The 26,625-nt window shown below is 43.0% G+C and overlaps 1 protein-coding gene across 1 annotated transcript in view; it reads right to left on the bottom strand.

Moving 5' to 3' along the window:
* Window positions 1-26,625, bottom strand: part of FGD6 (FYVE, RhoGEF and PH domain containing 6) — a 95,595-nt gene that overhangs the window by 42,068 nt on the left and 26,902 nt on the right. Inside the window, exons 3-5 of the mRNA XM_090042890.1 lie at window positions 12,821-12,962; window positions 7,462-7,529; window positions 7,338-7,368 (exon numbers count right to left, since the gene is read on the bottom strand). Coding sequence (XP_089899016.1) covers window positions 7,338-7,368; window positions 7,462-7,529; window positions 12,821-12,962 — 241 coding nt within the window. The remainder of the gene's footprint in view (window positions 1-7,337; window positions 7,369-7,461; window positions 7,530-12,820; window positions 12,963-26,625) is intronic.

Below are 26,625 nucleotides of genomic sequence, written 5' to 3'. Positions count from 1 at the left end.
ACATAAATCATTATTAATGTGCGCATAAATGGACAGCAGGTATTCAGTGATCAGTATCAGATATGCTCACATACAAATCACAGGAGAAAACTCACTTGACAATCACCTTTTCAAGTACATTAGAATATATGGCTACTGAAATATCTGTTTTCACTGAACTCTATCAAAGCAGTTATCTTAAATGCCACAGAAATGAATTTTGTTTGAAGCAAAACAGCAACAATGTTAAAGTGATTTCTAAGACTCATTCTTTGTATTTTAAAAGATTTTTCAATATGTAACACATATATGGCCATCTCAGTTTAACAGGATTATTTTTCCTTTCAAGAAGAATAAAATAGTTATGGTCCAGAGGCCAGAAACTGCTCCCTGAAGCAGACTGCATTCACTCTATGGTGAAATGAAGACATCTCTCACTGTCATCAGTAGGTGAATTTAATGACATCCATTTCTCTTAGAGATAGCAGAAATGATATTATTCAATAGGGTAACCAATACATCACAAGAAAGCTCAGTTACTTCAAGTAGTTTAATTCCTTACAAATACTTTGTTGCTGTACTGTTGTCTGGTCAAGTATTCCTAACTTAATGTGTCTGGGCTTTTTTGGTCTATATTTATTACCGTATGTTCTTGCCACATCTACCATTTTGTAGGGATGCCTGAGCCCAGCACCTTCATTTGCTTTCCCTTTCCCTTTCCACCTCTCCTTTGTTCCCTCTCATATACATGTGACTGGCTTGGGTACAGCGTGCCTCAGCGCAGGGGCTCCGCAGTATGCAGAGATGGGGGAGAAATGAGAAAGCCTAGGCTGCCTGCTCCCCTGTTTCCATGTGCCGCTCCCCAGACAGCCCTCCCCATAGCACAGAGCCCTGCCAGGAGCTGGGAGGAGCTAGGTACAGGCAAATTGCCCAAGGTGGGACAAACAATAACAAAAGCACGCATGCAGGGGTGTGTAGTGCGGCACAAATTTATGCTGCTACTATTTGTGCTGCTGCAAGCACACACCTCTGCTTGCCTGGACACAGCCCTCGACTCTGTTTAAAAGATTTCTTTGTTCATCTGAACAGGCACAGGACTGAACAAAGTCTCAAAAGCAAGAAGCATACCTGCACCCACTGATTCCTGCAGAGGGAGCTATTTTGCCAGTGCAAAAGAACTCCACCATACTAGATAGTGAAAGATGCATGTTGAGCTGTGTCCCTGCCCTGCTGGTAGACAGGAAGTATGTGGCTTAGACTCCCTGCGATAGGGAACAGTTCAGGCAGTAGTTGGCTAGCTTGCTTACTCCTTGGGCCAGATGACAGCTGTTTTTTGGGCAAGTGCCCTAGGGGAAGGAAAATCACTTCCTGCATCCTCTCCTCACTTACACACACCCCTCTACAAACCAGCTACAAACTGACCCACAAAGATGCATATTGCCAAGCTGCTCACTCATTTGGCCTAAATATTTTATGATGGGAGAAAAAGAGAGAGACAGGAGCTGGGATTACAATTCATGGTTCATTCATCCCCAGAACAACTCCACTGACTGAGTATGCACTAGAGAATGTCAGTGTGCAGTCAGTACAGGGCATTATTTCGAGAAGTACCCTTTATAACAGTAGCAATGCTTAGATTAATTTGTAAGATTATGTAAATGCCTCAAACCCAAGCATTTTTTTTTTTTTTTTTATAATATCACAAACATTTTTTCTTAAGCACTTATAGTTTGTTCTGGAGAGCTCAGATGGGCTCTACAATTGCTTGGAGAAGCAGTACCATCTGAAGCAATGTGGGTGATATAAGCAACAAAATGTGCAAAATTAGCCTCATCAGCACCTGATCATCAGCTTTTACCTACATTTCAGTTCTTCAGTTACTGGTTCTTTCACATTAAGGGATCCAAAAAGCACCAGTTTTAAAATGGCACCTCCTTAACCAGCAAGCCTGCTCCCTGCGCACATTCAGTTGTAATTGTTGACTACAGTGACAGAAATATGTTTTTAACACCTGTTATTCCTAAACATGCTGCTGGGCCAGCTTTGTTAAGTCTGAGTGGACTGGAGAATGGGCCATTCTGTGCATTCACAATACTTCTTATTGAATTCCAAACAGGTAAAAGGCAGAAGGATTACATAGGTGTAACCGAGGCCTCACTTGGTGTACAAAGCCTTTATTATGGGTGATGATGATTCACAGGGATACCAGTTTTCTCTTTTTTTTTTTTTTAAACAATCACAGATTCTCTGATTAACCTCCCCCAACAATTCTTAGATTTAAAAAAAGCCAAAATTCATGTTTTCCCACAATTCAAATGAAACAGAATTCTGTGTGTGTGTGTGTGTGTGTGTGTGTATATACACACACACATATATGTATATGTATCAGCTGAACACAGTGTTTTATTGATATATTTACAATTTTAAAGCAATCTGGAAGCTTATCAGTGCCTCAATCATTATAATAAAATCAATTTTAAATACCTATATATTTTGGCATTTGATTTTGGTTTTTTAATCATAGAAAACCAGAGCTCCCCCTGCCCCCTTTGCTCACCACAACATGAGTCCAGCTACTCTGTGGCACTGAGCAGCCCTGATATGCTGGTGCCCCTCATTCCCAAGCCACAGCCCCCACCCCTGGCCCTGCCAGTGCCCCTCACTTCCAACCCTCAGTTCCTCCCCCTCCTCCCACAGCCCTGCTGGTGCCCCTCACTCCTGACCCACAGCCCCTTGCCCCCACCCCAGCCCTGCCAGAGGGGGTCCTTAGCTGTCCCCCATCCTAGCCAGCCCCATGCGGACTGACAGGACGCCAGTGGGGGAAGGGAGTAGGGGGTGTCCTTTGGGGATGGCAGGGAGCTGTGTAGCCGAGCCACTGGGGGGAGGTACCCATGCTCTCAGGGGCAGGGGTGGCCACGTGCAACTGGGAGACGCTGCCCTGGGGTGGGGGGGGGGGAGGGGTGCTGCTCATGGCCAGTATGTTTGGCACAGTGAAAAAGCCCCAGGCTGGGGCAAGGCGGTGCCACTGCTGTCTCCTCTTTTTCCTTCCAACCTGTGCCAGAGTTGGACTCACTCTGCTGCTGTCTCCATGAGCAGGGGTTGCCACAGTCACTGCGGGCAGGAGATTGCCTGGAGCCCCTCACACTCCTCCAGCTGCCAACAACGTGGCCCGGGCCAGAACCACACTTCTGGCCCTCTCTGCCATGCTGCATCCTCAGCTCCAGCCCCACCTAGTGGTAGGGCAGTGTGGTGCCCTGGCCACTGCCTGTGCTTCTGGCCACACAGCTTCCCACCACCCCCTTCCCTGCTAGAGGGGCAGGCACCTCCAAGCAGATCCCCCTAGCAACAATGCTGATCTGGGCTCACTGGCCAAGCTGAACACTATGTCAGACCCCACCCTGCCCTGCCACAGCCCCAGCCCTAGCATCTAGACTCTTTCCCCCAGTGCCAGCAGGTACCCACAGGCACACACACACACATCCTCCCCTTCTCCCCCACCCCCAACAGTCCCCAAGCTCCAGCCCTCCACCCCTACCCCCATTCCATAGACTTGTCTGTATCCAACTACTGGAACTTCTCCCACTGTCCTGCCTGGCTGTATCTCAGCCACGTGCATATGCACAGGCTCGTGCCACCCCCTGCCTCCATTCACTCTTCCCCCATTCTCCTGAGGCCCAAAGAGCTCCTTGCAGGCCGGAAAGCTGGCAGTCTGCAAGAGAAAACCTGCTGTTTCCTGCGTCAATGAAGAAAATTTGTGTTTCTCTCCTTCAAAGGAAAAAAATCTGTGATTTTCTCCTTTAAAAAGGAAAACCAGCATTTTTCTACAGAAAACAAAAAAACCGGATCCCTGGTGATGAGGTAGAGAGGATCAAGGCTTTAACTACTAGCCTAGCACTCTCAGCCTGGGCTCTGAAAGTCTGAAACAGGAACCAATGGAGCGTGTCAGAACTGGAATGGCATGCCAAAGTTCTATGAACATGTTTTCTGAATTATTTTTTAAGAGCTTACTATCTTTGGAATATACACCATATATTCTCATGTATACCATGCCCCTGGATATAATACACACCCTAAGCCAAGCACCAGGTCTGATTCCGCATGCTGGCTCTAAAGCTGGTTGAACCCAACACACCGAATTTGGGACCACATGCTGGATCCATAACCATGTTGGACTGGACTTGGCATGTCCAGTCCAGGGCCATGTACCAAATCTGATTCTACATATCAGCTCCAGGGGCATATGCTGGGACTGACCTTATGTACCAGCTCTGACCTCACATGCCAAGTCCAAGGCCACACACTGGCTCCAGTCATGTACTTGGCTCTGCAGTTGTGTGCCAGATCCAACCCAGCACAGAGCCCCAGAACCAAAATGTGTTGTCATGGACTCCAGCATGCCAGGTTCAGGCCATGGACCAACCCTGTGCATCAGCCCAATTCAGTGCACAGGTGGTGGTGGGATCCCCATGAGTATGGAAATTTGGTATGAAAGGGGAGGAAGGAAAGGAACAGTGGCAGCACTAATTCCCAGAACTACTCCCCTCCACCAAATTTCCTGACCCATGCAAATCCATTTTCCTTGCATATAATGTGCACCCCCAATTTTCCCCAGCTGGTTTTGGGGAAAAAGGTGCAGGTGATATACAAGAAATAAAAGTATTCAAAACCTTCAGGAGTACTCTTCTACTTAAACACAATACCAGTTCCCATAAACTCTGCCAAGAGGAATGATGGCTCTCTTTTTAATGATTAAAAATTTAAAAAAAAAGTTTCCCAGAGAGCCCTGTTCTGAGTGCAGATTTTCCAGATTAAATTGCACGTTTTTCTATATTACAATCAATCAGAGCTAAACTCCATTAAGATCACAGCACCCCTGTGCAAGGCACAGTACAATCAATCACAACCTCAAATAGTTTATGGGTTAAGCGAGACAGAGACGGACAGTAGTGATCACCGTAAAGTGTACTTAACAGCTGGCAAACAATTAAAAACTGATAACTGAAGGTTCGGCTATTTTAAACACTCTCAGCCCATAACTCAGTCTGTCCAACTCTTCTGTTCCAATCAGTACTTAATATTATTGAGGCTTGTACTAAAGTACAGTGGCAAGTACAATTTATAAATTAACCATCATTGCCTGCTATGACTTTTTAAAATTCAAATCCTAATATTATAAGAAGAAAATTACTCAAGAGGGAAAGAAAAAAATGTCAACAGGTATTCTAGTAATACTTCCATTTCCTGTATTCAAGGGGATGCATGGAAAAAATGCATCTGTGTCTGATCTGGTAGAATGTGCTGCACAAGATAATCATTAGTTAAAGACTACTTCTCCTCCGTGGGAAATAAACTGTACTCAACATGCTGACTGGAAAAACATGAAGGTAAGGATAATGTAATGATGATAAGAAACTGTATTATCAGTACACTGCTCTGATTTAAAACATTTTATTCATCAATGTACTTGCTTACACAATCTATTCTTAACACTTTGGCTATATGGTCTTCCAATGCGTTAGACACCCAAATCATATGCCAATGGAAATATAAACTCCTCATTAGGTACTACTATTCCTTTCATCTTTTGTCGTTGTTTTTACAATACCCAATTGTTTTGCTGGCAGACCAGGTTATTTGGGTAACTGTGATATCTTTTATTAAACCAACTGAATAGTTGGAAAAAAAAAATTATTTGCAAGCTTTCAGGAACAGGCACCCTTCTTCAGGCATAGGGAGAGTCTGCCATTGTTCTCTCTATAGTTAAATAGAAGCTTAAGCCAATAGGCAAAATGCAGGCTGTGAAAATGCAACTGCATGGCCAGGAAGATCAGAGGGGATAGGAGTTAATGGGGGAGAGACAGATAGCTTGGGGGGGGAGGGGGAGCAGGGGAAGCAGGAAACAAAAGAAGGGACTGTAACCAGTAAAATGTAGAGAGGTTACCTGGGATTACTGGATGGCTGGCAGGTTTATAATGTGATATAATTCCAGTTACTGGAATAAGAAATGTAAAGCCTGCCAACACATCTCTACCACTCCCACAACAGAATCATCACTAGACCTGGATCTTACCCCTGCACCTCCAGAAATGTAATACATCTAATCCAGTGCACTGAATGCTCTGATAGAAACTACATAGGAAAAAACGAACCACTGTGTACCAGAACGAATGCACACCAAAAATCTATCAAATAAAAATACTCTATTACCTGTGAGTGCATATTTCTCACAAGACAACCACTCTCCCCAATCTCTCAGTTTTAATCCTCAAAGGGAATTTACAAAATACCTTTCCTAGACAAGCCTACAAACTTCACTTCATAAATCTACCAGACACAAAAAATCATGGACTAAATATAGACACTGGACTTATGGCACATTACAATCTGCCTGCCATCCAATAACCAAGTAACCTCTCTACATTTTACCAGTTAACATTTCATCACCTGTGGACAGTCTCCTCTTTTATTCCCCCCCCCCACCTACCTGTCTTACACCCATTAACTCGTATCCCCTCCGATCTTCCCTGCCATGTATTTGCATTTTCACAGACTTGCATTTGGCATATTGGCTTAAGTTTCTATTTGACCCCCGAGAGAACACCAGCAGACTCTCCAAATGCCTGAAGAAGGATACCTGTGCCCAAGAGCTTTCAAAGAACATTTTTTCCAACTATTCAGTTGGTCTAATAAAAGATATCACAGTTACCCACTTAATCTTGTCTGCCTATGTGCTTAGATCAATACGGCTACAACAGACACCCCTAAAATATGATTGTTTCATATCTGGCATACAAGGTAAAGATTATACACAATGGCACTAGCTGGACTTGAATAAATATTAATTTGCACATCTCCATCCTTGGACATTGGTACTATATAGACTTCTGTTATACCCAGGTAAGGCAATTTGAATACCTGGAGTTCTAAACATACAATTTGACAGTAGCAAATGAAGTATAAAAGCCTAGGGAAAATAATCTAATGAATAAGTAATTTTATATATGGAGTATATAATAAAAGCTATTGAGTTTTATGAAACATTCTTACAAAAGAAAAATGTTTATTGCCATACTACCCAAAATTAAAATGATTAACTATATATTATTATTCAGTCAGACTTCTATTAAATTAAAATCTGCATTTGCATCATGGCACGGGGGAGTAGGGAGAGGAACATTAATATATTTATCTAGTCTACTTATGGAAAAGTGCTAGGAATTTTTCAGTAATTCTTACACTACCATGTAATATGTTTTAATAGGTTGCTTTACATGAGGAAATGTTAAGGGAAATGAAGTTCACTAGACTACAACATACAGGTTTAACATTAAACAGAACAAATGTTGCTAGATACTCACAATGTGCAAGAGCTTTAGCACATCCACAAACCTGTTTGAAAAGCAACAAAAAGCAAACCATTACATTTGAACTGTTGTACTGAAATAAATCAAAATAAGTATCAAGTTCAGAACTGACACTTACACTTTTTCTGAGCTCATGATCTCTTTAGCGATATGGTAAACTTTTGTTTTCTTTTCAGCTGCCTTACTCTGCAAATAAAACGATAACATTATTCTGTGCTCACAACACACATGTAACAAAGATCAGTTTCAAGCAAGTAACGCCTCAAATTCAATGTTTTTACCCCCAACTCCCAAATCTCCTACTAAAAAAAATTCGCAGCATAAAGGCCATGGGTGGGAAACCAGTACTATAAGCCATGCAAGCTACAGCACAAAGATGGACCCTGAATTTCCATGGAGCCCCAAAGAAGCTACATAAGTGAAGATATCCATTTGAACAAAGCAATTTATTGGATTAGGGCCAAAATTTTAACATGGTGCAGGACATAGGTATAGTAAACAAATAGATGGGAAGGGCGAAATGACAGAACGATGTTTATATGCAACCTAATTGTGTGTGTCATATAAAAAAAGAAATTAGCAGTTCTAGTTTGCCAAGTGCCAGTCCCAGTTACTGGCTGGGACTATATCTATTATATATTCAGGTTCAATTAAAATAGGGTGTGGAGGAAGAAGTGATGTGGATTAATAAATCATAAATAATCAAATATGTAACCTATAGAACAAACAGCCATCTGAAGTTCTGGTGGAATCATATTCACTGTTGCAATAAAGTACAGGTAATAAATTCTTGTTAACCTTAGATATCATTCCACTGATATAAATTTGCTAATTGTTTTAAAAATAAGATGGCAACATTATTTCTTTTTTTTCCTGCTTCAGCACTATGCCAAAGAAAGGATAGTAATGTGATTATCATGCTGTACATTTTTATTCCAGGCTATGTACTTTCAACATCATACGGCATTAAAACCATATACTACACATTTATTATTCTGGTGTCACAAGGCATTACCTAATGCAGTAAGCAAGCAGAAGAGATAGAACAGGGGATTCACAACCAGAGTGTCATGGCACTCTGGGGTACTAGGAGACACTTTTCAGAATGAGGAGATAAAGAGAAAAGGTATGAGGAAATAAATGGAGGTTCAGGCTCCTCAGCCTCTGCTGCCTAGACCCTCTGCAAGGAGGTTAGCGTTATAATACATAAATTAGTGTTTGAAATGGGGTGCTGCCCAATTCATAAATCTATGGAGGGGTGCCTTGAGTCTAAAAAGGTTGAGAACCACTGAAATAACAGGTAACAAAACTGTGACTATCTGAGGGGTTAAATTTTGAACCTCCAAGCAATTTTTGCAAGTTACAATGGGCAGGTCTACACTTTGCCCTACAGCAACACTGCGCCATGCTTTAGTACTTTTTTTGGAAGTACCAAAGGAAGGTGCAGTAACTACCTGTATTGCATCGTATGTGCAGCGCACAGGTTTTTTTTGCAGCCACTTTGCCATAGCAGCATGCTATAATGGGGGAGCACGCCATTATGGTGAAGTAATGTTAGTCATGTGCAGACAACTATGGGTGCTACATCGTTGTAGAGCATTGCTATGGCGATGTAGAGTCACATGTAGATGTGCCCAATGCAGATGTGGTTCAACATCTTGCATAACACAACAATTTCTTCTCCAGGTAAAAAGCAACTAGAAGTTTTATTACTATGTTAGGGACTGAGAGTATACTATTCAGTTAAAAATATAGTCTGCAGGGCTGTGAAATAGGAGCTACATTATCAGAAGCAGCTAACTGGCAGCTAAATTGCAGAAGAAAGGCTAGCTTGATTAGTGGAACGTTAAAACTATTAAAAAGGAGGGTTGTTAACACTTGTGGAATGAATTTAGAAGAAATCAGGTAGATTTTCATGAGCCAGGAAGTCTATTCGTGTTCTCACTGCTGCCCAGCTAGAAATGCTACTGCTGCCAAGCAGCTCAGAAATCAAAGGGGCATCCAACTGCGCCAGTGCGCTCCCCCTGGCTCCACACTTCATTGGAATCAGTAGCATTGTATGTAGACCATTGTTCCACAGGTATAAACTATCTGAACACTACCACCTCATGCCTAGCTCTCCTTTAAACAGAAACCAGCATATAGTTCTTGAGAGCTTAAAATCAAATTGTAGCATCCATGATACTGACAGGCAGGCCTAAAAATGAAATACCCCTTTGAAAGAAGACATTAAGGCTCTGGACGGATGTAATGCTTGAAGTGCTCCAAACTGCAAGCATGCAGACATGCTGTAATACTTCGAAGTGATCCTTAAAAAAAATGAGGAACATCTTTGCAGTGCTTTTTAAAATTTTTTTTAAACACTTCCTGGAATGTCTGGACAGTCAGAGTGCAACAGGAGAGCTGATGGGTCCCTCAGCATCCCACAGTGCTCTGCCCTTCCCCCTGCATACAGGGGGAGGGGCTGAAGCCAGGTCAGGTGAACAGCCAATGAGTGCTGTCCTGTGCACTCTGTCATCCTTGACAATCTCACGCAAGGAATCATTCAAGGAATTCCTTTCTCCAACACCGGGGCTGGAGAGAAGTAACCTGACCTGCCTCTAATCTCCTGGTTTGATAGGGGACAAAAGAACAGTAGAGACTAAACAGGATCTCCCAGTTCTAGTGGGAAGCATACTGCCATCCTTAGCAATCTCTGGAGTCCAAGACCCATGCAACTGAACCCCTCTCCAGTTTCGGGGTTGGAGAGTATGACCCTGTATATGGCACTTTATGCTTGGAACTGGGAGACCAGAGCCTGAATGCACAAGAAAGCATGCATCGGCTGTAAATCTGACTCTTCCTCCCAACTGCCTGGGTCTGGGGGCAGACCTAAATAACCAAGCAACACTTTTGTCACCCTCCCCCGACCAAAGAGCACATCACTGCAGGCCACTGCAGCGATTCAAAAGCACTCTGGCTGAATGTTTGTCCATATCCTGAAGCATTCCGAATTTGAAGCACACCAAACCGGAGCAGAATTCGGAGTGTCTCAAATGTACATCTGTCCATGGGCTAAGAGTGAAATTCTAGGTCTGTCTGCCATTGATACAAGTTATATGTGTATTTGCCATAAGGCCAGTTCATCATTAAAACTACATTAGTTCAGACAAGACGATGGTACAAAACTTTCTATATCTTGATGGAAAAGAGAATCAACAAAGCATGTGTTGCCAACACTAGGTAACTAACAAATGAAATATAATTTTTTTTTAAATGATGCAACTGTAAAATACCAACGCAAATTAAAGTTCAAAATAAGATACCACTGCCCATCATTTCTGACCCCATTTGGAATAAAGCTTCTCATGACAACTAATGCTGAAGTCCCCCTTGGTGTTTTTTTAGTCAAGCATAGGATTCAAAGTTTTGACTCTTGATTTTTCTCAACTGAAAAGTGAGGCATTCTTCCTCAGTCATTGTATTTGAAGAAACATTTAGTGTACCCACTATACTGGATAAAAAGCATAAACTTAAGTCTGGATGTCTGCAAAGAAAAACAAAAATAACTAAACAGCTGATCACTGATGTAAAGATAATTTCCTTTTCCTCTACAGCTGCAAAAATTGTGAGCAAAATTTTAGGTGAGCAGCAGATTGCTAGTAAAGTTAATCTCCAGCTGTCAAATCCATGTGCCATAGGCCAGCATAGGCCAGCTGAAGCAAGTTAAAAAACAGATGGTTCAGCCACCCGTTCTGAGCTGCACCACAGCCAGCTAACATTCAATGAAATATGAGAAGTCTCATAACAAATACGTGCTCCAACTCTGCATTCCTAGAAATCTCTCTCAAACTTTTGCAAAAGATTTTTTATCAAGAAGAGTTAGCTTATACAAATGCACTTAATTCTAATCATTTCCATCAAAACAAACTGTTCCTCTTTCTCCCTTCCCAAACATTTCTCCAGAGAAATGTTGATTCCCTAAAATCAGAGTTCAGAGCACTAGTAGGAAATTCAAACTTGTTACAAGGTTTTACCTACTTAAACTTTTTTCTTCTAACAACATAAAATCTGTATCAATCCTGTCCCATAATATTCCACTGTGGAGCAAAGGGATAGTTCACTTGGAAGGTGGTGAAGAAACAGTAATCCCAGCAGGTCAGAAGGCAAACAGAGGCCAGACTACACTGGAAGGCTGAAGGGAGCTTCTAATGCTTATGAGAGAAGATAAAGGTCATCCACAAAAGGGTGAGAGATGGACAATACCCCAGATGCTCATTTGATTTAAAGAGAGAGTAATTACACTACCAGAACACCTTCGGCTTGAAGGAGGAACAACAGACAAGAACTATATGGGACTGAAGTGCAGGGAGGGGTCTTGTAAACTATCCTATCCAGTACACAGAGAAGCTAGGAGAAACCAGGCCCTTGATGCAAATTAGTGGCTTACACTAGGACACTTAAAGCAGAACAGGCCCACTAGAATGCCTACAAATAAAATGCCTCCAAAAAGTTCTTCTAATGAATCCACAAAATAAACACTGTACTGCGCCAGTGAATTGAGAAGTTTAAATGAATAATAATCCAGCAAAATAAAATCAGTAGACAAGTAAAAACCTCTTTAATGTCATCTGCTTCATGAGGAGTAGATACAAGCAGGAAAGGCTATGACTGAGGGCCAAAGCTTGCTGTTAGAACCGAGAAATAGGGATTCAACACTAATTCCAATACAGGGAGCTGGTGTTTCAAGCTACAGGAAAGCACAAGCTGAAAACCAGTTAAGAGGCAGGATGCTTTATTCCCTCAGTGCCAGAAAGACAGTGTCTACACTACACATGCAGCAAAAACAGTTAACTTATTTGAAAAATACATGTGGCAGGACATATTAATTTAAGTGTTGCCTGGAAAAACAGAAGTTATTAAAGTAGCCATTTTCTCAACACAGTGTAGAAGTGTTTCAGCTCTATAATAGTTTTATTTACCCCTACCCCTTCAAATTGCTGAGCTGCTTTTGGACTGGCCATAGCAGGTCTAGCCCCCCATTCACTGGTTCCCCCCAATCTTGGTCAGCAGTTTCAAGTGTTTTCCAGTGCACCAAGCAGAATCCTGAAGGCCCATGAAATTGATATTTTATTAATGGTGCAATTTGATACATGCAAATAAAGCCAGTCAAGCCTGCCTGTTTCACACAGACTTAAAGAGGTATCAAGAATGAACTAATAGACCAGGCAGTGCACACTCTTTTATGACCTTATGAAGAAAGCACACGTTAACACATCCAAGACTTGCAAATCCAGAGCAAATTTGAAGTTTTAAAAAGATAAATATTGCTAACTTATCAAAAGGAAAAAAAAAAAGAAGAGAAAAGAAAAAATCCTTATATTTAAACAGAAATATATTTCTTAAGCATCTTACATAGCGATATCAAACAAAGCCTTTTCAAGCTCTGGGAAACTAAAAAATAGTAAATACAGATAGTTTTAAAAAAAATCAGACACCTGCTTATCTTGAGGATCAAGTTCCCCTTTGCTGGAATCAGAGTTCGTGTCATCATCTTCATCAGAGCTGTTCATGATCTCATCATCTGACTGAAGATCTCCCATTGTCACACTGGGATCATCATGATGTTCTTCTGAGGGCCTGCAAGAAGATATTCATAGTAGTTTTATAACAGCATAATTTTAGACCAATTTTTATTTGAAGAATTCTCCATTATCATAGCAATTGGCAGGGGCAATTTTAGAGGTGCACTAGTGCGTTTGCACTCCCCTTTGATTTCTCCTCCATCCAAAGTTTGAAAAAAAAAAGACCTGCTCATCAGTGGTGCAAGAGCATCAGTTGAATTAACGACTCATTAATTCTACCAGATTCCTTCTCAACTCTTCATTCCATAGGTGTTAGTGACTCTCTCTCCTTTTTAATGGTCTTGATGTTCTACTAATTAAGCTAGCCTTTTCCTGCAATTCTGCTGCCAATTAGCTGCTCCTACTAATGTAGTCCTCTCTCATACCCAGGGATCCTGGTTTTCCCTGATAAAAAATCATCACAAATTCTCTGATTAAAAAATCCAAAATCTGTGATAAAAATTAAAGGCCCTCTATGCCTCCCCCCCAACTTTGCTAGTGCCCCTCACTCCCCCCCAGTCCTGCTCATACCCCTTACTCCCCCCACAACAGCCCCCCCAGCACCCCCCCACAGGCACAGACAAACACACGCCCCAGCAGGTAGGTGTGTCGGGGGGGATGCGGGGAAGGGGTTGGTGGGGCAGATTGAGAATGGGGGAGGAGTGCATCTCTGTGCCTGCTCTCAGGAGGGAGTGGGGGGGGGGGGTGAGGGCAGTGGTGCCCCTCTGAGGGTCACACACATGCTGGCCAGCCGGGGAGGGGGGAAGCCCTCAATGCCACTGTGGAGGAAGCTGGCTGGGGGCTGAGTGAGAGAGAATGTGTTGAGAGAAGACATGGAGTACCTGACAGCCAGCAGGCACGCCTCGTGGGGCTTTCCCTAACACTTTCCCCTCCCTCAGCTCAGGCAGGTGGGTGGGTGGGCAGGCAGGGAGAAGGGGGAAACAGAGCACACCCTGGGGTGCAGTGGTGGAGGGGCGAGGGGCACTGCCAGCTTCCAACCTCAGCTCACTCCATGCCCACTTCCAGGAGCAGGGCCAGGGGGTCAAGGGCAGCGGTGCCCCTCTGCAGGCTACGCATGTGCTGCCCAGCTGGGGGGGAGCTCACACACAGCAGCCACTGCCACCACTGCACTGCTGCCACTGCACCTCGCGCCACTTGCTGGCAGCAGGAAAGCCACATGGAATGCAGGGTGTGGTGGCAGCCACCGCATGCAAGCCCCTGCCCCTCTGGCCCTGCTCTGGGCAAGCAGCATGGGGCACGGTAGCAGGGTGGAGTGGTGCTGGCATGCAGTGGCCACCACCGTTACCACACTACCACTGCCAGCTACCACCTTACCACCACCGGCAGCTGCACCCACACCACACCTCTGCTCACGTGGCAGTAACGGTCACCAGCACCACTGCTGTGTCTCGCATTACTTGCACAGAGTAGGGATGAGGGCAACAGTGCCCCTCTGCGGGCCTCATGTGCCTGCTTGGCTGAGGGGGGCTCACACGCAGCAGCCACCACACCCCACATCCCGTGTGGCTTTTCCGCCACCGGCCACAGGCAAGTGGCACAAGATGCAGTGGCGGCTGCCACGTGCGACATCCCCCTCCCCCCTGGAATGGGAAGCATACATGTGGCCTGCAGAAGTGCACTGCCGCCCTTGCCCCCCGCAGCCCCTGCTCCTGGGAGTGGGCACAGAGTGAGCTAAGGTGGGAGGCCGGCAGTGCCCCTCGCTTCTCTGCCACCACACTCTGGGGCGCGCTCTGCTCTCCACCCCCTCCTCCTGCCTGCCCACCTGCTGGCCCAGGCTGATGGAGGGCAAAGCTTTGGGGAAAGCCCCACCAGGAGTATCAGCCAGGTGGCTGACACTCCATGTCTTCCCCCAACACGTCCTCACTCACTCAGCCCCCAGCCAGCTTCCCTCCCCAGCCCTGCCCCAACCCTCAAGCCCCACTTAACTCCAGGAACAAAGAAGACTGATCCTCCTCCTGCAGCAGCCTCCAATAAGTGATTGTGTCAGATCCTACCCTTTCCCCCTCTCCCTTCCCCTCCAGGCAGGGCTGGGGCTCTCTCTCGCCCCTTCTGCAAACAGCACTTGCAGGCTAGAACTCGGCCAGCCTGCAGAGCTCTTTGCAAAAGGGGGAAATCCATGGGTTTTCCTGCTAAAAAGGAAAAATCCATGTTTTTTCCAGTTAAAATGGGAAATCCATAGTTTTCTCCTTTTTTTCCTGTGGGAAACAGAAAACCCAGATCCCTGCTCATAGCCATGCATATTGTTTTTAACTCGTTCCAATGACATTATGTTTGTTTTTGCTTTAACGTTAAATTGAATAATATAGCCCTAGCATATGAGTAAAGCTTCAAGATTCTTTTTACCTTGAGAAAAATGTGTTGTATTGTATAGGATGATTCCAAAACACCATCAGCACCTGCTTTTTGCAATCCTAGATCCACCTATAGTAACTAGGCTAATTGTTACTAGAGCCTTAGAGCCCTAAAGTATGATCTAAAGAAAATCGTAGAGGATAGAGGATTCAGGACTCCCTAATGCTTTATCTATACAGATACACAATGCTCACTGCCATAGCCGAGCGCCTTTCAAATTACAAACCCTTGGACTATTTATGTTCTTCTCATTCTGCAACTATGCCAGGGTTTATCTGTGTCATAATTCCAGGCAAAGCTCAACATGTCTTTGTTCCCTTGATAGAGTATGTGTGTGTATCCACATGCACGCACATGTGCTATGTAATAACTCTTTTTCATGTACTAGTGGGACACAGAGATTGTGGCTGGTGGTTTTGCTGTGTTCTCTTTGATGACACAGGGGCTTGGTCTAGACATGATGTCAATTTAAAAAAGGTGGAGGGAGAGTGAGGCCTTTGTTTTTCTAAGTAAAGTCATGAAAGATATTTCTATCAGGCACACAAAAATTCAAGTTTGTTTAGTAAGGTGTGAACTAATTTAAAACAGATATCAGGGTGACATTCATGTTACTTAATTATTTTTTTCACTAAAAACTTTTTTTTTAAATGAAATTGTAGGCATTTTTGAGGAGTGGTCTATAAAAATGAAAGTGGTGACAGATATCCTTTCAGGCAGCTATCAAAGCTATACACAGAACAATCAAGGTCCTATTGCTGCAGAGTGTAAAGGACTTCATTTTCATTTGCTTCCACTTCAAGATTGTGCGACAACCTCACTGACATATAAGCACCCTCTCTCTTCTAGCCAACTTGGCAGTTTCAAAGAATGGACAAAGAATGACCACTAATTCTACAGTAACTACAATTCTTCCAGATGTTGTAGTCAGTGTGGGCACAGCTGGAACTAACACCTGAACCTTATGTGCAAGATCAAAACATTTTTTACTAGCAATCTGTCACGGTTATACGTGTACCCTTTCACTCCTATACAAGGGGCTAAGACTCTTGCAATCCTCTCACTTCTCTCATGATTCAAAATCAGAGCCTCAAAAGTGAGGAAATGGAAAGTGGGTCACAGCATGCACTTTGACGGTAGGGCCAGTAAACATTCTCTCTGAAAATGGGTCAGTGTGGATCCCACTAAAGGTAACAATATCATCCCTAGATGGCAAGCATATAGAATACTAGCTTTATTTTTCAAACAGTAATTCTAGTACTGCTCATCCAAATGTAATGTCTATCCCAGCAGCCATAACAGCAGCATACTATTCCATGGGAATCAGTAGCTTATTCTACATTCTGACCCTTGCATATCTCACAAACAGGGAACCTCTTGGAAGCCGATACTAGATGTGGCCTGCATTCTCTTGGAGCGTGCATCAATGTTCAAAGTTAGAAGCTCACCAACCAATAACAGCAACTGGAAATGCACTTGGAGATCCTGCAGTGAGAAACTAAACAGCCACAAAAGCAGGGTAATGACCAAGATGGCATGATCCTAGTAGAATACTATGTAGTTTTTTTTCTCTGAGCACTGAATGCATCTTCTGAAAGACAACTTGAAAAGTAACAAATGGTTCAGGTGACAAAGTAAAACCATCTTAGGGTGGAACTTGGGAGTGCAGCTCATAGAGGTCATCAATTGTACAAGCTGAAGTGATGGTTAGAAGATGGTGTGTTAGAGCATTCCAACAGTGGCACAAAAGAAAGACCCGTGAACTGTGCAAAGTTAGCAGCAAGATCCCATCAGGGAAGCTACGCCCATAAGCATGAAATATATTAAGTAATATTGCTGATACTGTTGTGAGTGGAAAGATCATGAATGGCTGAACAAACATGCCAATATCATGGCAAGATGAGACTTGAGAGACCCAAATACCAACCCTGCCTGTCTGAAAAACACCATACATTACACCTCAAATGAGTGTAAATTTGTTTGTGTGATCCATATTGAAATTTTCTTTCACTTTGAGTACGTCTTCCTGGAGAAGGACCTCTTACTCCATATGACAGCAAGTCTCCTCCAGTACCATTTACCAGCCAACTGGTACAAGTACTGATCTTTATTTTGAAGTATTATACTCATATATACCAGGAGGCATTTGGCAAATTGTATGGAAATCTATATCAGATGCAAGAGCCAGACCTATCCCAGTAAAATGTTATCAAAATTAGTGTAGCTTTGTCCTTCCTAATATTGGGCTATATTCCTAGGGGTCAGGGAAATCTGTAGGAAGACAAAGAGGAAGAGTTAGTAAGACCTCTGGAAAAGAATGTTGTCTGGCAGCCATCTCAGGTTAATATTTCCTCAGAAGTCTGGGTACCATATTATCCTTTATAATGAACACATTTAATATTTCCAAGGTTTGGGTCAGAAGAGACAACTCTATCATTCAGTCTGATCATTTGCATATCACAAACCATTATGTTTCATCCAAATATCCCCACATTACAACCAAAGCTTTTGGTTAGATAAATAATGTTAGTGATTAAACTGTGAAAACAAGAGAGGTTAAGTTGTCATACAATATCTGAAGCTCCTCCAGTGGCAAGAATTGGATCATATCTCAATGGTCCCAGCAGACAAAGCTCACACCACACTGAGAAGACAACCCCCCCATGGTTCCTGCTAATCTGATCTGGGTGAAAATTCTTACTGACCCCCAAATTTGGCAATCAGAATGATGCTGACCAAACTAGCATAACATACCATCTGATACACCTCAGATCACTAGTCCAGTGTCCTGGACCCATCTAGCATCCCATCTCCACATGTGGACAATTTCTGACATTCCAGAGGAAGGTAAAAAACCTACATTACTTCTAGACAGTTGTACACGGAGGTAAAAATTCTCTCTTCCACGCAACCAGCTAGTTGGTGTCTTGAAGTATGACAGCTAATTACAATATCATTATAGAATCATAGAAAAATAGGGCTGGAAGGAAACTTAAGAGGTCAGATGACCAATTTCCTGCTAAAGGAAGGATCGCCATTCTCCCTGCTAATCTCCAAAAAGCCTAAACCCTTTTTTTCTTTTCAGGAACAACCCTCATGCACAACTACCAAGCATAATGCCTAAAACATTAAAAAAAAAGACCCTTTAAGTTGCCACAGGTAAAGCATGGGGATGAGGGCACTTTCAAAGTCCTGCCACTGCAAAGACAGGAATGACTCGGTAAAATACACTCTCGAGATCCAGGGAAAAGGACCCAGCATTACAACGAATCAGCTGCAAGTGTTCCAACTTTGAGCAGGCCAATACAGGCAAACCTATTTTCCCCAACGCTCTCGAGCAAGGAATCTCTATTCCAGGCCAGAAGGGACCCTAACTCTCCAGCTTGATATCTGCCTCATAGAGATGATACAATCTCTCTTGGAAATTGAATTAGAGCATCATACACAAAGAGGGGTTCATTAATCATATTCTAAGGAGATGAAAATGATGAAATCTCATTTAAACTCTTGCCACGATCTCTGCATCCTTCTAGAAGCATGGACCTCATAACTAGCATCGTATTCTGTCTTACCAATACTATCTATACAAAGGAGCGAAATTAGCTTTCCTACTTCTACCTCAGACCTCAGTGCAGCTGTCCTTAAATGAAAACAAACAAACAAACAAACAAAAAAAAACCCTTTCAAAACCAACTTGAACACGCACACAAATCACAGAACAAGAAATCATCCACACACTGGATTGTATTAACCAGGGTCTCAACAAGGACTAGGGTAGGGGTGGGCAAAATATAGCCTGCGGACCAGATTCAGCCTGCCAAGGGATCTCGTCCAGCCTGCAGCAGGTCTCTTGGTCCTCCCTGGCCCAGGCGCAGGGCACAGCCCGGGCCATAGCATATGCAGCCAGCCCCACCACTCCCAGGCATGCAGCAGCGCTGGAACAGTGCAGTAGCCAGACTCGCTTCCCAGCAGCCCCGGTGGTGGTGGCTCTTTCTGGCTGCCACACCCAGCCCCACTGCCTGGATACGCCAGCTTGTCTGCCCCACACCCACTGCCAGGGATGGGATGGGGCCACAGGTGGGCGGGGAGCAGCATCTGGGACCAGAACAGGAGGCCAGGGCTGGGGCATAGGGGGCTCTACCTTAGGCCTGCAATTCTAGCCCTGGTCCTGCTTGCCCATTTTGCTCCCACATGCCACTCCCCACCCAACTGCAGCCCAACATGGAACAGAGCCACTTACAGAGTTCTGGTGAGCTGCTGGGGGGTAAGAGGTGCTGACCCAGCCCACAACTATCCTAAACTCCCTAAGTGGCCCTCTGGCCAAAGTAACTGCCCACCCCGGAACCAGGAATTCTCATCCCATTACCTAGACACCTACAGTGTCCATCCAGGTGTTGACTGCCTTTTTGTTTTAATCAACCCAAACTCAATCAACACCAAATTCTGGGGTAAAGCATCCACACCTGAGGACAGGAAGGTGATCCATATGGATCTTGACAGGCTCAGGAAATGGGTGGATGAAAACCTGATGGTGTTCAACACCGAAAAATGCAAGGTTCTCCACCTTGGGAGGAAAAACCTGTGCCATGCTTATAGGCTTGGCAGTGCTATGCTGGCTAGCACCACAGATGAAAGGGACTTGGGGGTCATGATTGACCACAAGATGAACAGGAGCCTTCAGTGTGATGCTGCGGCTAGTAAAGCGAGCAAAACGTTGGCTTGCATCAATAGATGCTTCTCAAGTAAATCTGGGGATGTCATTCTCCCCTTGTACTCGCCCTTGGTGAGGCTGCAGCTGGGAGTACTGCATCCAGTTTTGGGCTCTGCAGTTCAAAAAGGATGTGGGGAAGCTTGACAGGATGCAGAGGAGAGCCACACACATGATCAGAGGTCAGGAAAACAGACTTTAGGATGAGAGGCTGAGAGCCACGGTGCTCTTCAGCCTGGAAAAGCGCAGGCTCAGGGGTGATCTGGTGGCCACCTATAAATTTATCAGGGGTGCTCATCAGGATCTGGGGGAACGTCTGTTCACCAGAGAGCCCGAAGGGATGACAAGATTGAATGGTCACAAACTCCGCCGCGACCAATTCAGGCTGGACATAAGAAAGAACTTCTTCACTGTCTGAGCCTCCAAGGTTTGGAATGGACTGCCGCCGGAAGCAGTTCAAGCACCCACTTTGAACGCCTTCAAGACCTAGTTGGATGCTTATCTTGCTGGGATCCTATGATCCCTGCTGACTTCCTGCCCCCGGGGCAGGGGGCTGGACTCAATGATCCTCTGGGGTCCCTTCCAGCCCAAATGTCTATGAAATCTATGAAACCCACTTATTGCCTCTCTTAGCAGCATCCCCTTCTTCCTGTGCCTTTCCCATTCCCTTCTATATGTCATCTTATCTTTCTGCAAGCTCCCTCAATAACATCTGACAAAGTAGGTTGTTGCCTACAACAGCAGGTCTCTCTAAACCAGGTAGTCTCTAAAGTGCCACTCTACTCTTCCTTCTGCCTTGTCTTCAGACTAACACAGCAAACCATCTCCCTGCTTCTACTTGATATTCTCCTGTTTTTACATTGAAGGACTACTGTTGCTCTTTTTACTACTTCACTGCACTGATGGGCCATGTTGAGGCAATTTTAGATGATGATCCCCACAAATATATTTAGATAAAGATCCCAATATGGACAGATATTTGGCTGGGGTGATATGATCGCAGCACCCGTTCCTGCCCAGGGCAGGGGGTTGGACCCGATGATCTGTTTAGGTTGCTTCTGACCCTAAGCACTATAAAACTACGAAAATATTCTTCTGAGTCACTGTCCTCCAAGATATACAGTACCTCCTTTTAGTAGGTACAACCTACTTTCTTGGTTTTCAGATATATTACCATCCATTTGGCTGAATTACACATTTTGTTGTATTGTGACCACTTAACTCAGCTATTCATGTCACTAACAGCAACCCACTGCAACATGATTTCGTATGCCACCAAGCTTTGTCATATTCAAACTTTGCCATAAAAAAAATCGTAAGCTACCATGAACATAATTTATAAAAATTAGTTTGGGACCAAGAGAAAGAGGGATCGCTGAGGGAACTTACTGGAAATAGCACTGATCATTGACCCCTCCCTTTTAACAGCTATGCTTGAGATCTATCAGTAAGCCAATTTGCACTTTAGCATATGCTTTGCCAATTACATATAACAAGACTTTTAAAACTACACAATAGTTTTAATTAAGTCAAATGGGGAAATTTAAGTATACTACATCACATTTACCTTCCAACAGATTTTTTTGGATAGGATTATAATGGTTTGTTTGACAACACTTGTGTTCCATTAAGCCATGCTGACCAGCATTATTTTTTAGGCCCAATTCTTTGTTGAGAATAGTCTGCTAAGTAACAATTTATTACTTTACCAGGCTTTGGCAGTGACAGTCTCCAAATCAACTTTTTAAATATTAGAACTAGACTGGGGACTTGATAAAGAATGCCTTGCATTCAGTCTTGTCTAACGTTATCCCAACCCTACAACTGGTCCAATAAAAAGATTATTACTCACAAAGTGCTTGCCTTTTGCATCCTTTAATATACTAAATTTTCACTGTTGTTTCTATATCTCCCTGTAACCAGGATGGCTTCTCACCCTCTGTAACCTTTTTCCATATCTATGGAATCATGGATTTTGGACATCCTGTAGGATATCCTTGGACAATCCCGTTTTTGTTAACACTTCCCACTTTAATGTTCCCAGTCAATTAAGCTGAGAATGGCTTTAACCTTTGAAAAAAAATTAGCCCTTTGCAAAGGGCTGCCTATATTACCAGTTAATGCCCTTTTCCATTTGCAAAAAGTAAATATTACCAGTTTATAAGCAGTAGTATAACAGTTAATATTTAGGTCTGTGATCAATTATTTGCCTAAAGAAGAATGAAAACCCATATTAAAGTTATCCTATACAAAGGATGAGCTTTTCTATATTAAAAAGTTCCTAAAGATAAATTATGATGATTTAGTTACTAACTGTGCAAATTCTCCAGCAAAGGTCTCCCAGCATAGTTTTTCTTCCTACACATTACAGAAAGAATTTTAAGGACCAGCTCATTTTGTTTGTTAACAAGATTAGATGGTCTGTAAGAGAGCCACCAGACTCTTTCAATCATTAGACTTTTAAACCACAGACTTTCAAAATCCTGTGATCTAAATTCTCTCCCTCACTTACCTTTTAAATGTCACCTTCACTGCCCCTATTTTTCCATTTTATCCTACACTACATGCTGTAGTCACAGATTAGTGTGTCTAGCATAAAATATATCCCATCAAGTTTCTACAATAGCCAGATCGTTCTTGTATTATCTATTTGTAAATACTTTCCTCTTGGTTCTGGCAACAGTTTTCTTCAGATGTTATATTCAGCACCTAGCAGTAATATGACACTTCCAGCCTGTGTTCTACTTTCAGCAGTGACTTAATTTCCAAACTTTTTTTTTTTTTAAACTTTTTTGTCTGCCCTACCACTTAACTCCATTGCTTCCACTTGTGGGATCTGCTGTGATATTGATGGGAGAACAGTATTATTAAGCTTTCTGACATGCCACAGAAGCACTGAGAGGAAAAGGAATGCAGATGCCTCCTCCTGCATCACACTGCCTTTCTTTTAGGCCCTATTCATAAAAGTGAAAAGGAGAAAATTCCCACAAGCTCTTTGACATCCTTACAGGTTTTGTTGAACCAGGGTCAGCTTCCCTGTGACTGACTGTTGGAGTCAGCCAAGACCTTGTAGCAGACAGCAAGTTATAACACCCATAGCACTACCATAGCACTTGAGAAGCACCACCAACTGCATTTATGCAAGTACTGAAATGCCTTAACTGCAGATGTACCTGGCAATTAAGTACAGCCCCTTCCTTCATACTGCTTTGTTTATTAAAAGTGACCCAAACAGGACCAATATTTGCTTACTCGTTTGCTTTGGGACAAATTGGGAGGTTTCTTTCATCGTAAGAACTGTTTTTGTATCAGCACAAAACACCAAAAAGTTTGTGTTTGGTTTAATCTCAAGCTTTCCAATTTTTTAGTTTGCCCACTACGCCAAAAATCTCAAATTTGCACAGTTCAAATGCATCAGGGTGAAAGAGAAGAGATGTCAAGCTGTCAAAACTCAACACAGAAGAGTTGATAAAAAAATTACAGCAGTTGAAGATGAAAGTAATCAAAATGAAATCTGAAACATTCATAGAGTCTGAAGAAAACATAGCCAAGGCCATGAATCAGGAGGTCAGACAAACTGCCAGGTTCAGGCTCTCTGCCATGGACAATAAAACATTTTTTTAAAATCACAGAGGGACAGCAGCTGCCCTTATCCTCTTATACAGAACCATGCACTATCCTGACATTGCTACTCAAGAAATACTGGTTTCTCACATAAGCCACAGCTGAATCCTCTCCGACGCGCACTCAAAACACCACTGCTTAGAACTAGAACATTTTACCTCTGAAAGACAAACTTTGTGCTCAGCTAAGTAGAACAGTATTTCTGTTCACAGGTCTTAGAACGTGGCCTCTCATGCTGCACTGAAATAAGACAGTATGGAGCTCAAGAGAACAAAGAATAAGAAAAATCTTCACTAGGCACTTCACTCATGTAAGTATCAAAAATACCATCAGCAGTCCTGCATATGTCAGAATGTGCTGAACTAGCAAATTTGTACAAAAATATTTTGCTTTATTCCTTGGATGAGACTTACAACTCTGCATTGGAGATGTGGGTACTTAATTCCTATGATTTTAATGGAAACCAGAGGCCTGAAAACCCTTTAGGAAGCTTGAAAAGTCTCAGTCCTCATACTGTTAGCATAATTTTGGCAGAATCTTTCACAACAAAATTACAAAAGCATTGATACCAAACAATAAACCCTGAGATTTAAGCTGTAAAACAGGATACATAAAATTATTAGGAAAATGTTTCCTTTTTGTCATCAGCTGGTATCTGGTATCTGTCAGACTGTCAACATGCCTTGGCTTAAGTCTACAGACAAGTCAAGAGCATTAGTTATCATTTTGAAATGCTTCTCAGAACCAGAGTGGAGTGCTCCAGTGGTTTCTTAATGTTACCTTATTCATAAGTAGGCAATATCCGCTCCAGCAGCCATGGTATCTGAGTCACTCCTATTCACTTTAAGTCATGCTGCTCCTATTTCCACACTCAGTTGGTCACTATACAACGTATTTCCTCTAATGCACTTTTACTTCCTATCCAATTAATATTTTAATCATGCTCATATTCATTGATGAATCACAAATCTCAATCCTTAGTTAGCTACATATGTGGAACCAACCGTTTTGGCTGTCCTTTGACCTTGTCAAAGACCACTGATGTTAATGGAAACATTTTCACTCACATTACTGGGCTTTGAATCACTTTCTTAAAGAAAGGCATCTGACAGTTTCAGTATTTCATTTAACAAATTCAGTAGCTTAATCGCATGTTAAAGAGGCAATGACGCCCTTGTACCATATGCCTCAATCTGTCTCTAATGCCCATTTTACTTTGGCTTTTCTGTCCAAGTGTCACATTTTATAACTTAACATATTTTTTAAAAATTTTTCTACCATATATCAATTCTTCTCTCTCATAATAGTCCAACTTCCTATATAACTCTTAATATAATAGCTGCTAAATTCACGCCCCTGTACTTCGTGTAATTCTCCTGCCCCCCCCAAATATCTATCTTACTCTTATTTTCTCTTTGTCTGGCATTATTTGTCCTTCCCATACCATTAATAAGTCTTTTCTTATAAGAGAAACTTCTGCATTATCAGTCATGTGAGACATTTCAATGCTAACTCACCATGCTATCCATTGAGTAAGAATATCCTGTCCTACCATGTGAGTAAGATTTCTATATATAGGTGTAGTTATACTTATTATGCCTATTTACACAAGCTTCAAGTCTGATAATGTAGCATTTCACTGGTTATAATTTAAATGCTGTACTACACTTTTTCTTACCCCTTGCTATGCAACAATTCTACTATACACATCCTCTTCGGAAAAGGCCGTATTTTGCCAACACCTTAAGTCGTGACAGGTATTCTGGTGAGAAACAAAAATAGCTCGTATCAACGTGGAACTTCTACGGACTTCTTAAAATTTAAATGCAACTATGGAGAAGGATCTGAGAGTCTTGGTAGATCACAGACGCAGTGTGATGCAACTGCACAAAAGGTAGATTCATCAAAAGAAATTTTAGGTGCAACACATGGAAGGTGACAGTACCTCTCTGCTTGGCACTGGTTAGGCATCATCTAAAGTAAAATGTGGAGCCCAACACTGAACACAATAAAAAGGACATGGAGAAGTTAGAGAAGGTCTAGAGGTAGGCAAAGATGATAAAGGGCTTAGAAAACAAGTCATATGAGGATAGGGTAAAGGAGCAAAGCATGTTCAGTTAGCAGAATAAAGCACTTAAGAGGGGACACGACAGCTTATGCAAATACCTAAAGGGCTTCCCTAAAGAGGAGGAACACCTTTTCTTTCTTGCTGAAGGATATGGACCAATGGCTTGAAGTTGCAGCAAAGTAGGACTAGACTGAATATAAGGAAACAATTCTTCACTGTCAGAACAATGAGACAGTGGAACAGACTGCCTAGGGAAGTTGTGGAGTTTCCATCACTGGAGGTGTTCAGGAAGAGTTTGGACAGCCACTGGTCAGGGACTATGTAGGTATAGCAATGCCTCATATTCTACTATGAGTATTTCCCATGCTTCTGGGCTTTGCTAGTTGCTGCATGGGGGTCGGAGGTAATTCTGCCCCCTACTTCCCTTTCTGCTACCCATCAGGGGGTTTTTTCTTAAGCCTTCCTCTGAGGTATTGGGTGTGGGCTGCAGCCAAAGCTGGGGATTTTAACTGGAGTGTGCCAGTGCATCTGCTGGGACTTAAAGCCAAAGGTTTTGGGCTAGAGGGCTTTGTCCCTCCATTCAGTCAGATGGACTGCCATATTTGGGGTCAGGAGGGAATTTTACCCCATGCTCATACTAGAATGGACTCTGGGGGCTTCTGCCTTCCTCTATAGCAGAGGAAGTGGCTCTTTAGCTGGGATATCTTGAATATATATTAATAACTGTTTACAGGAACAGGATGTTGGCTCTTGTGGTCCTCCTGCTTTATCTGTGGCAGGTTACGGTGTTATGTCTTGTATTGTGTTAGCCTTACTAAGAAGTTAGATTATGGATTTATATAGGATGGTTTGGATAGGGATGACCCTACCTCAGATAGGAGGGTGGACTGGATGACCTATGGAAGTCAC

Source organism: Crocodylus siamensis, chromosome 4 (assembly GCF_052110815.1).
Source record: "Crocodylus siamensis isolate JL-2025a chromosome 4, ASM5211081v1, whole genome shotgun sequence".
Taxonomy (NCBI): Eukaryota; Metazoa; Chordata; order Crocodylia; family Crocodylidae; genus Crocodylus; species Crocodylus siamensis.
The sequence above is the reverse complement of the archived record's forward strand: the minus strand, read 5'-3'. Positions and strand labels throughout refer to the sequence as shown.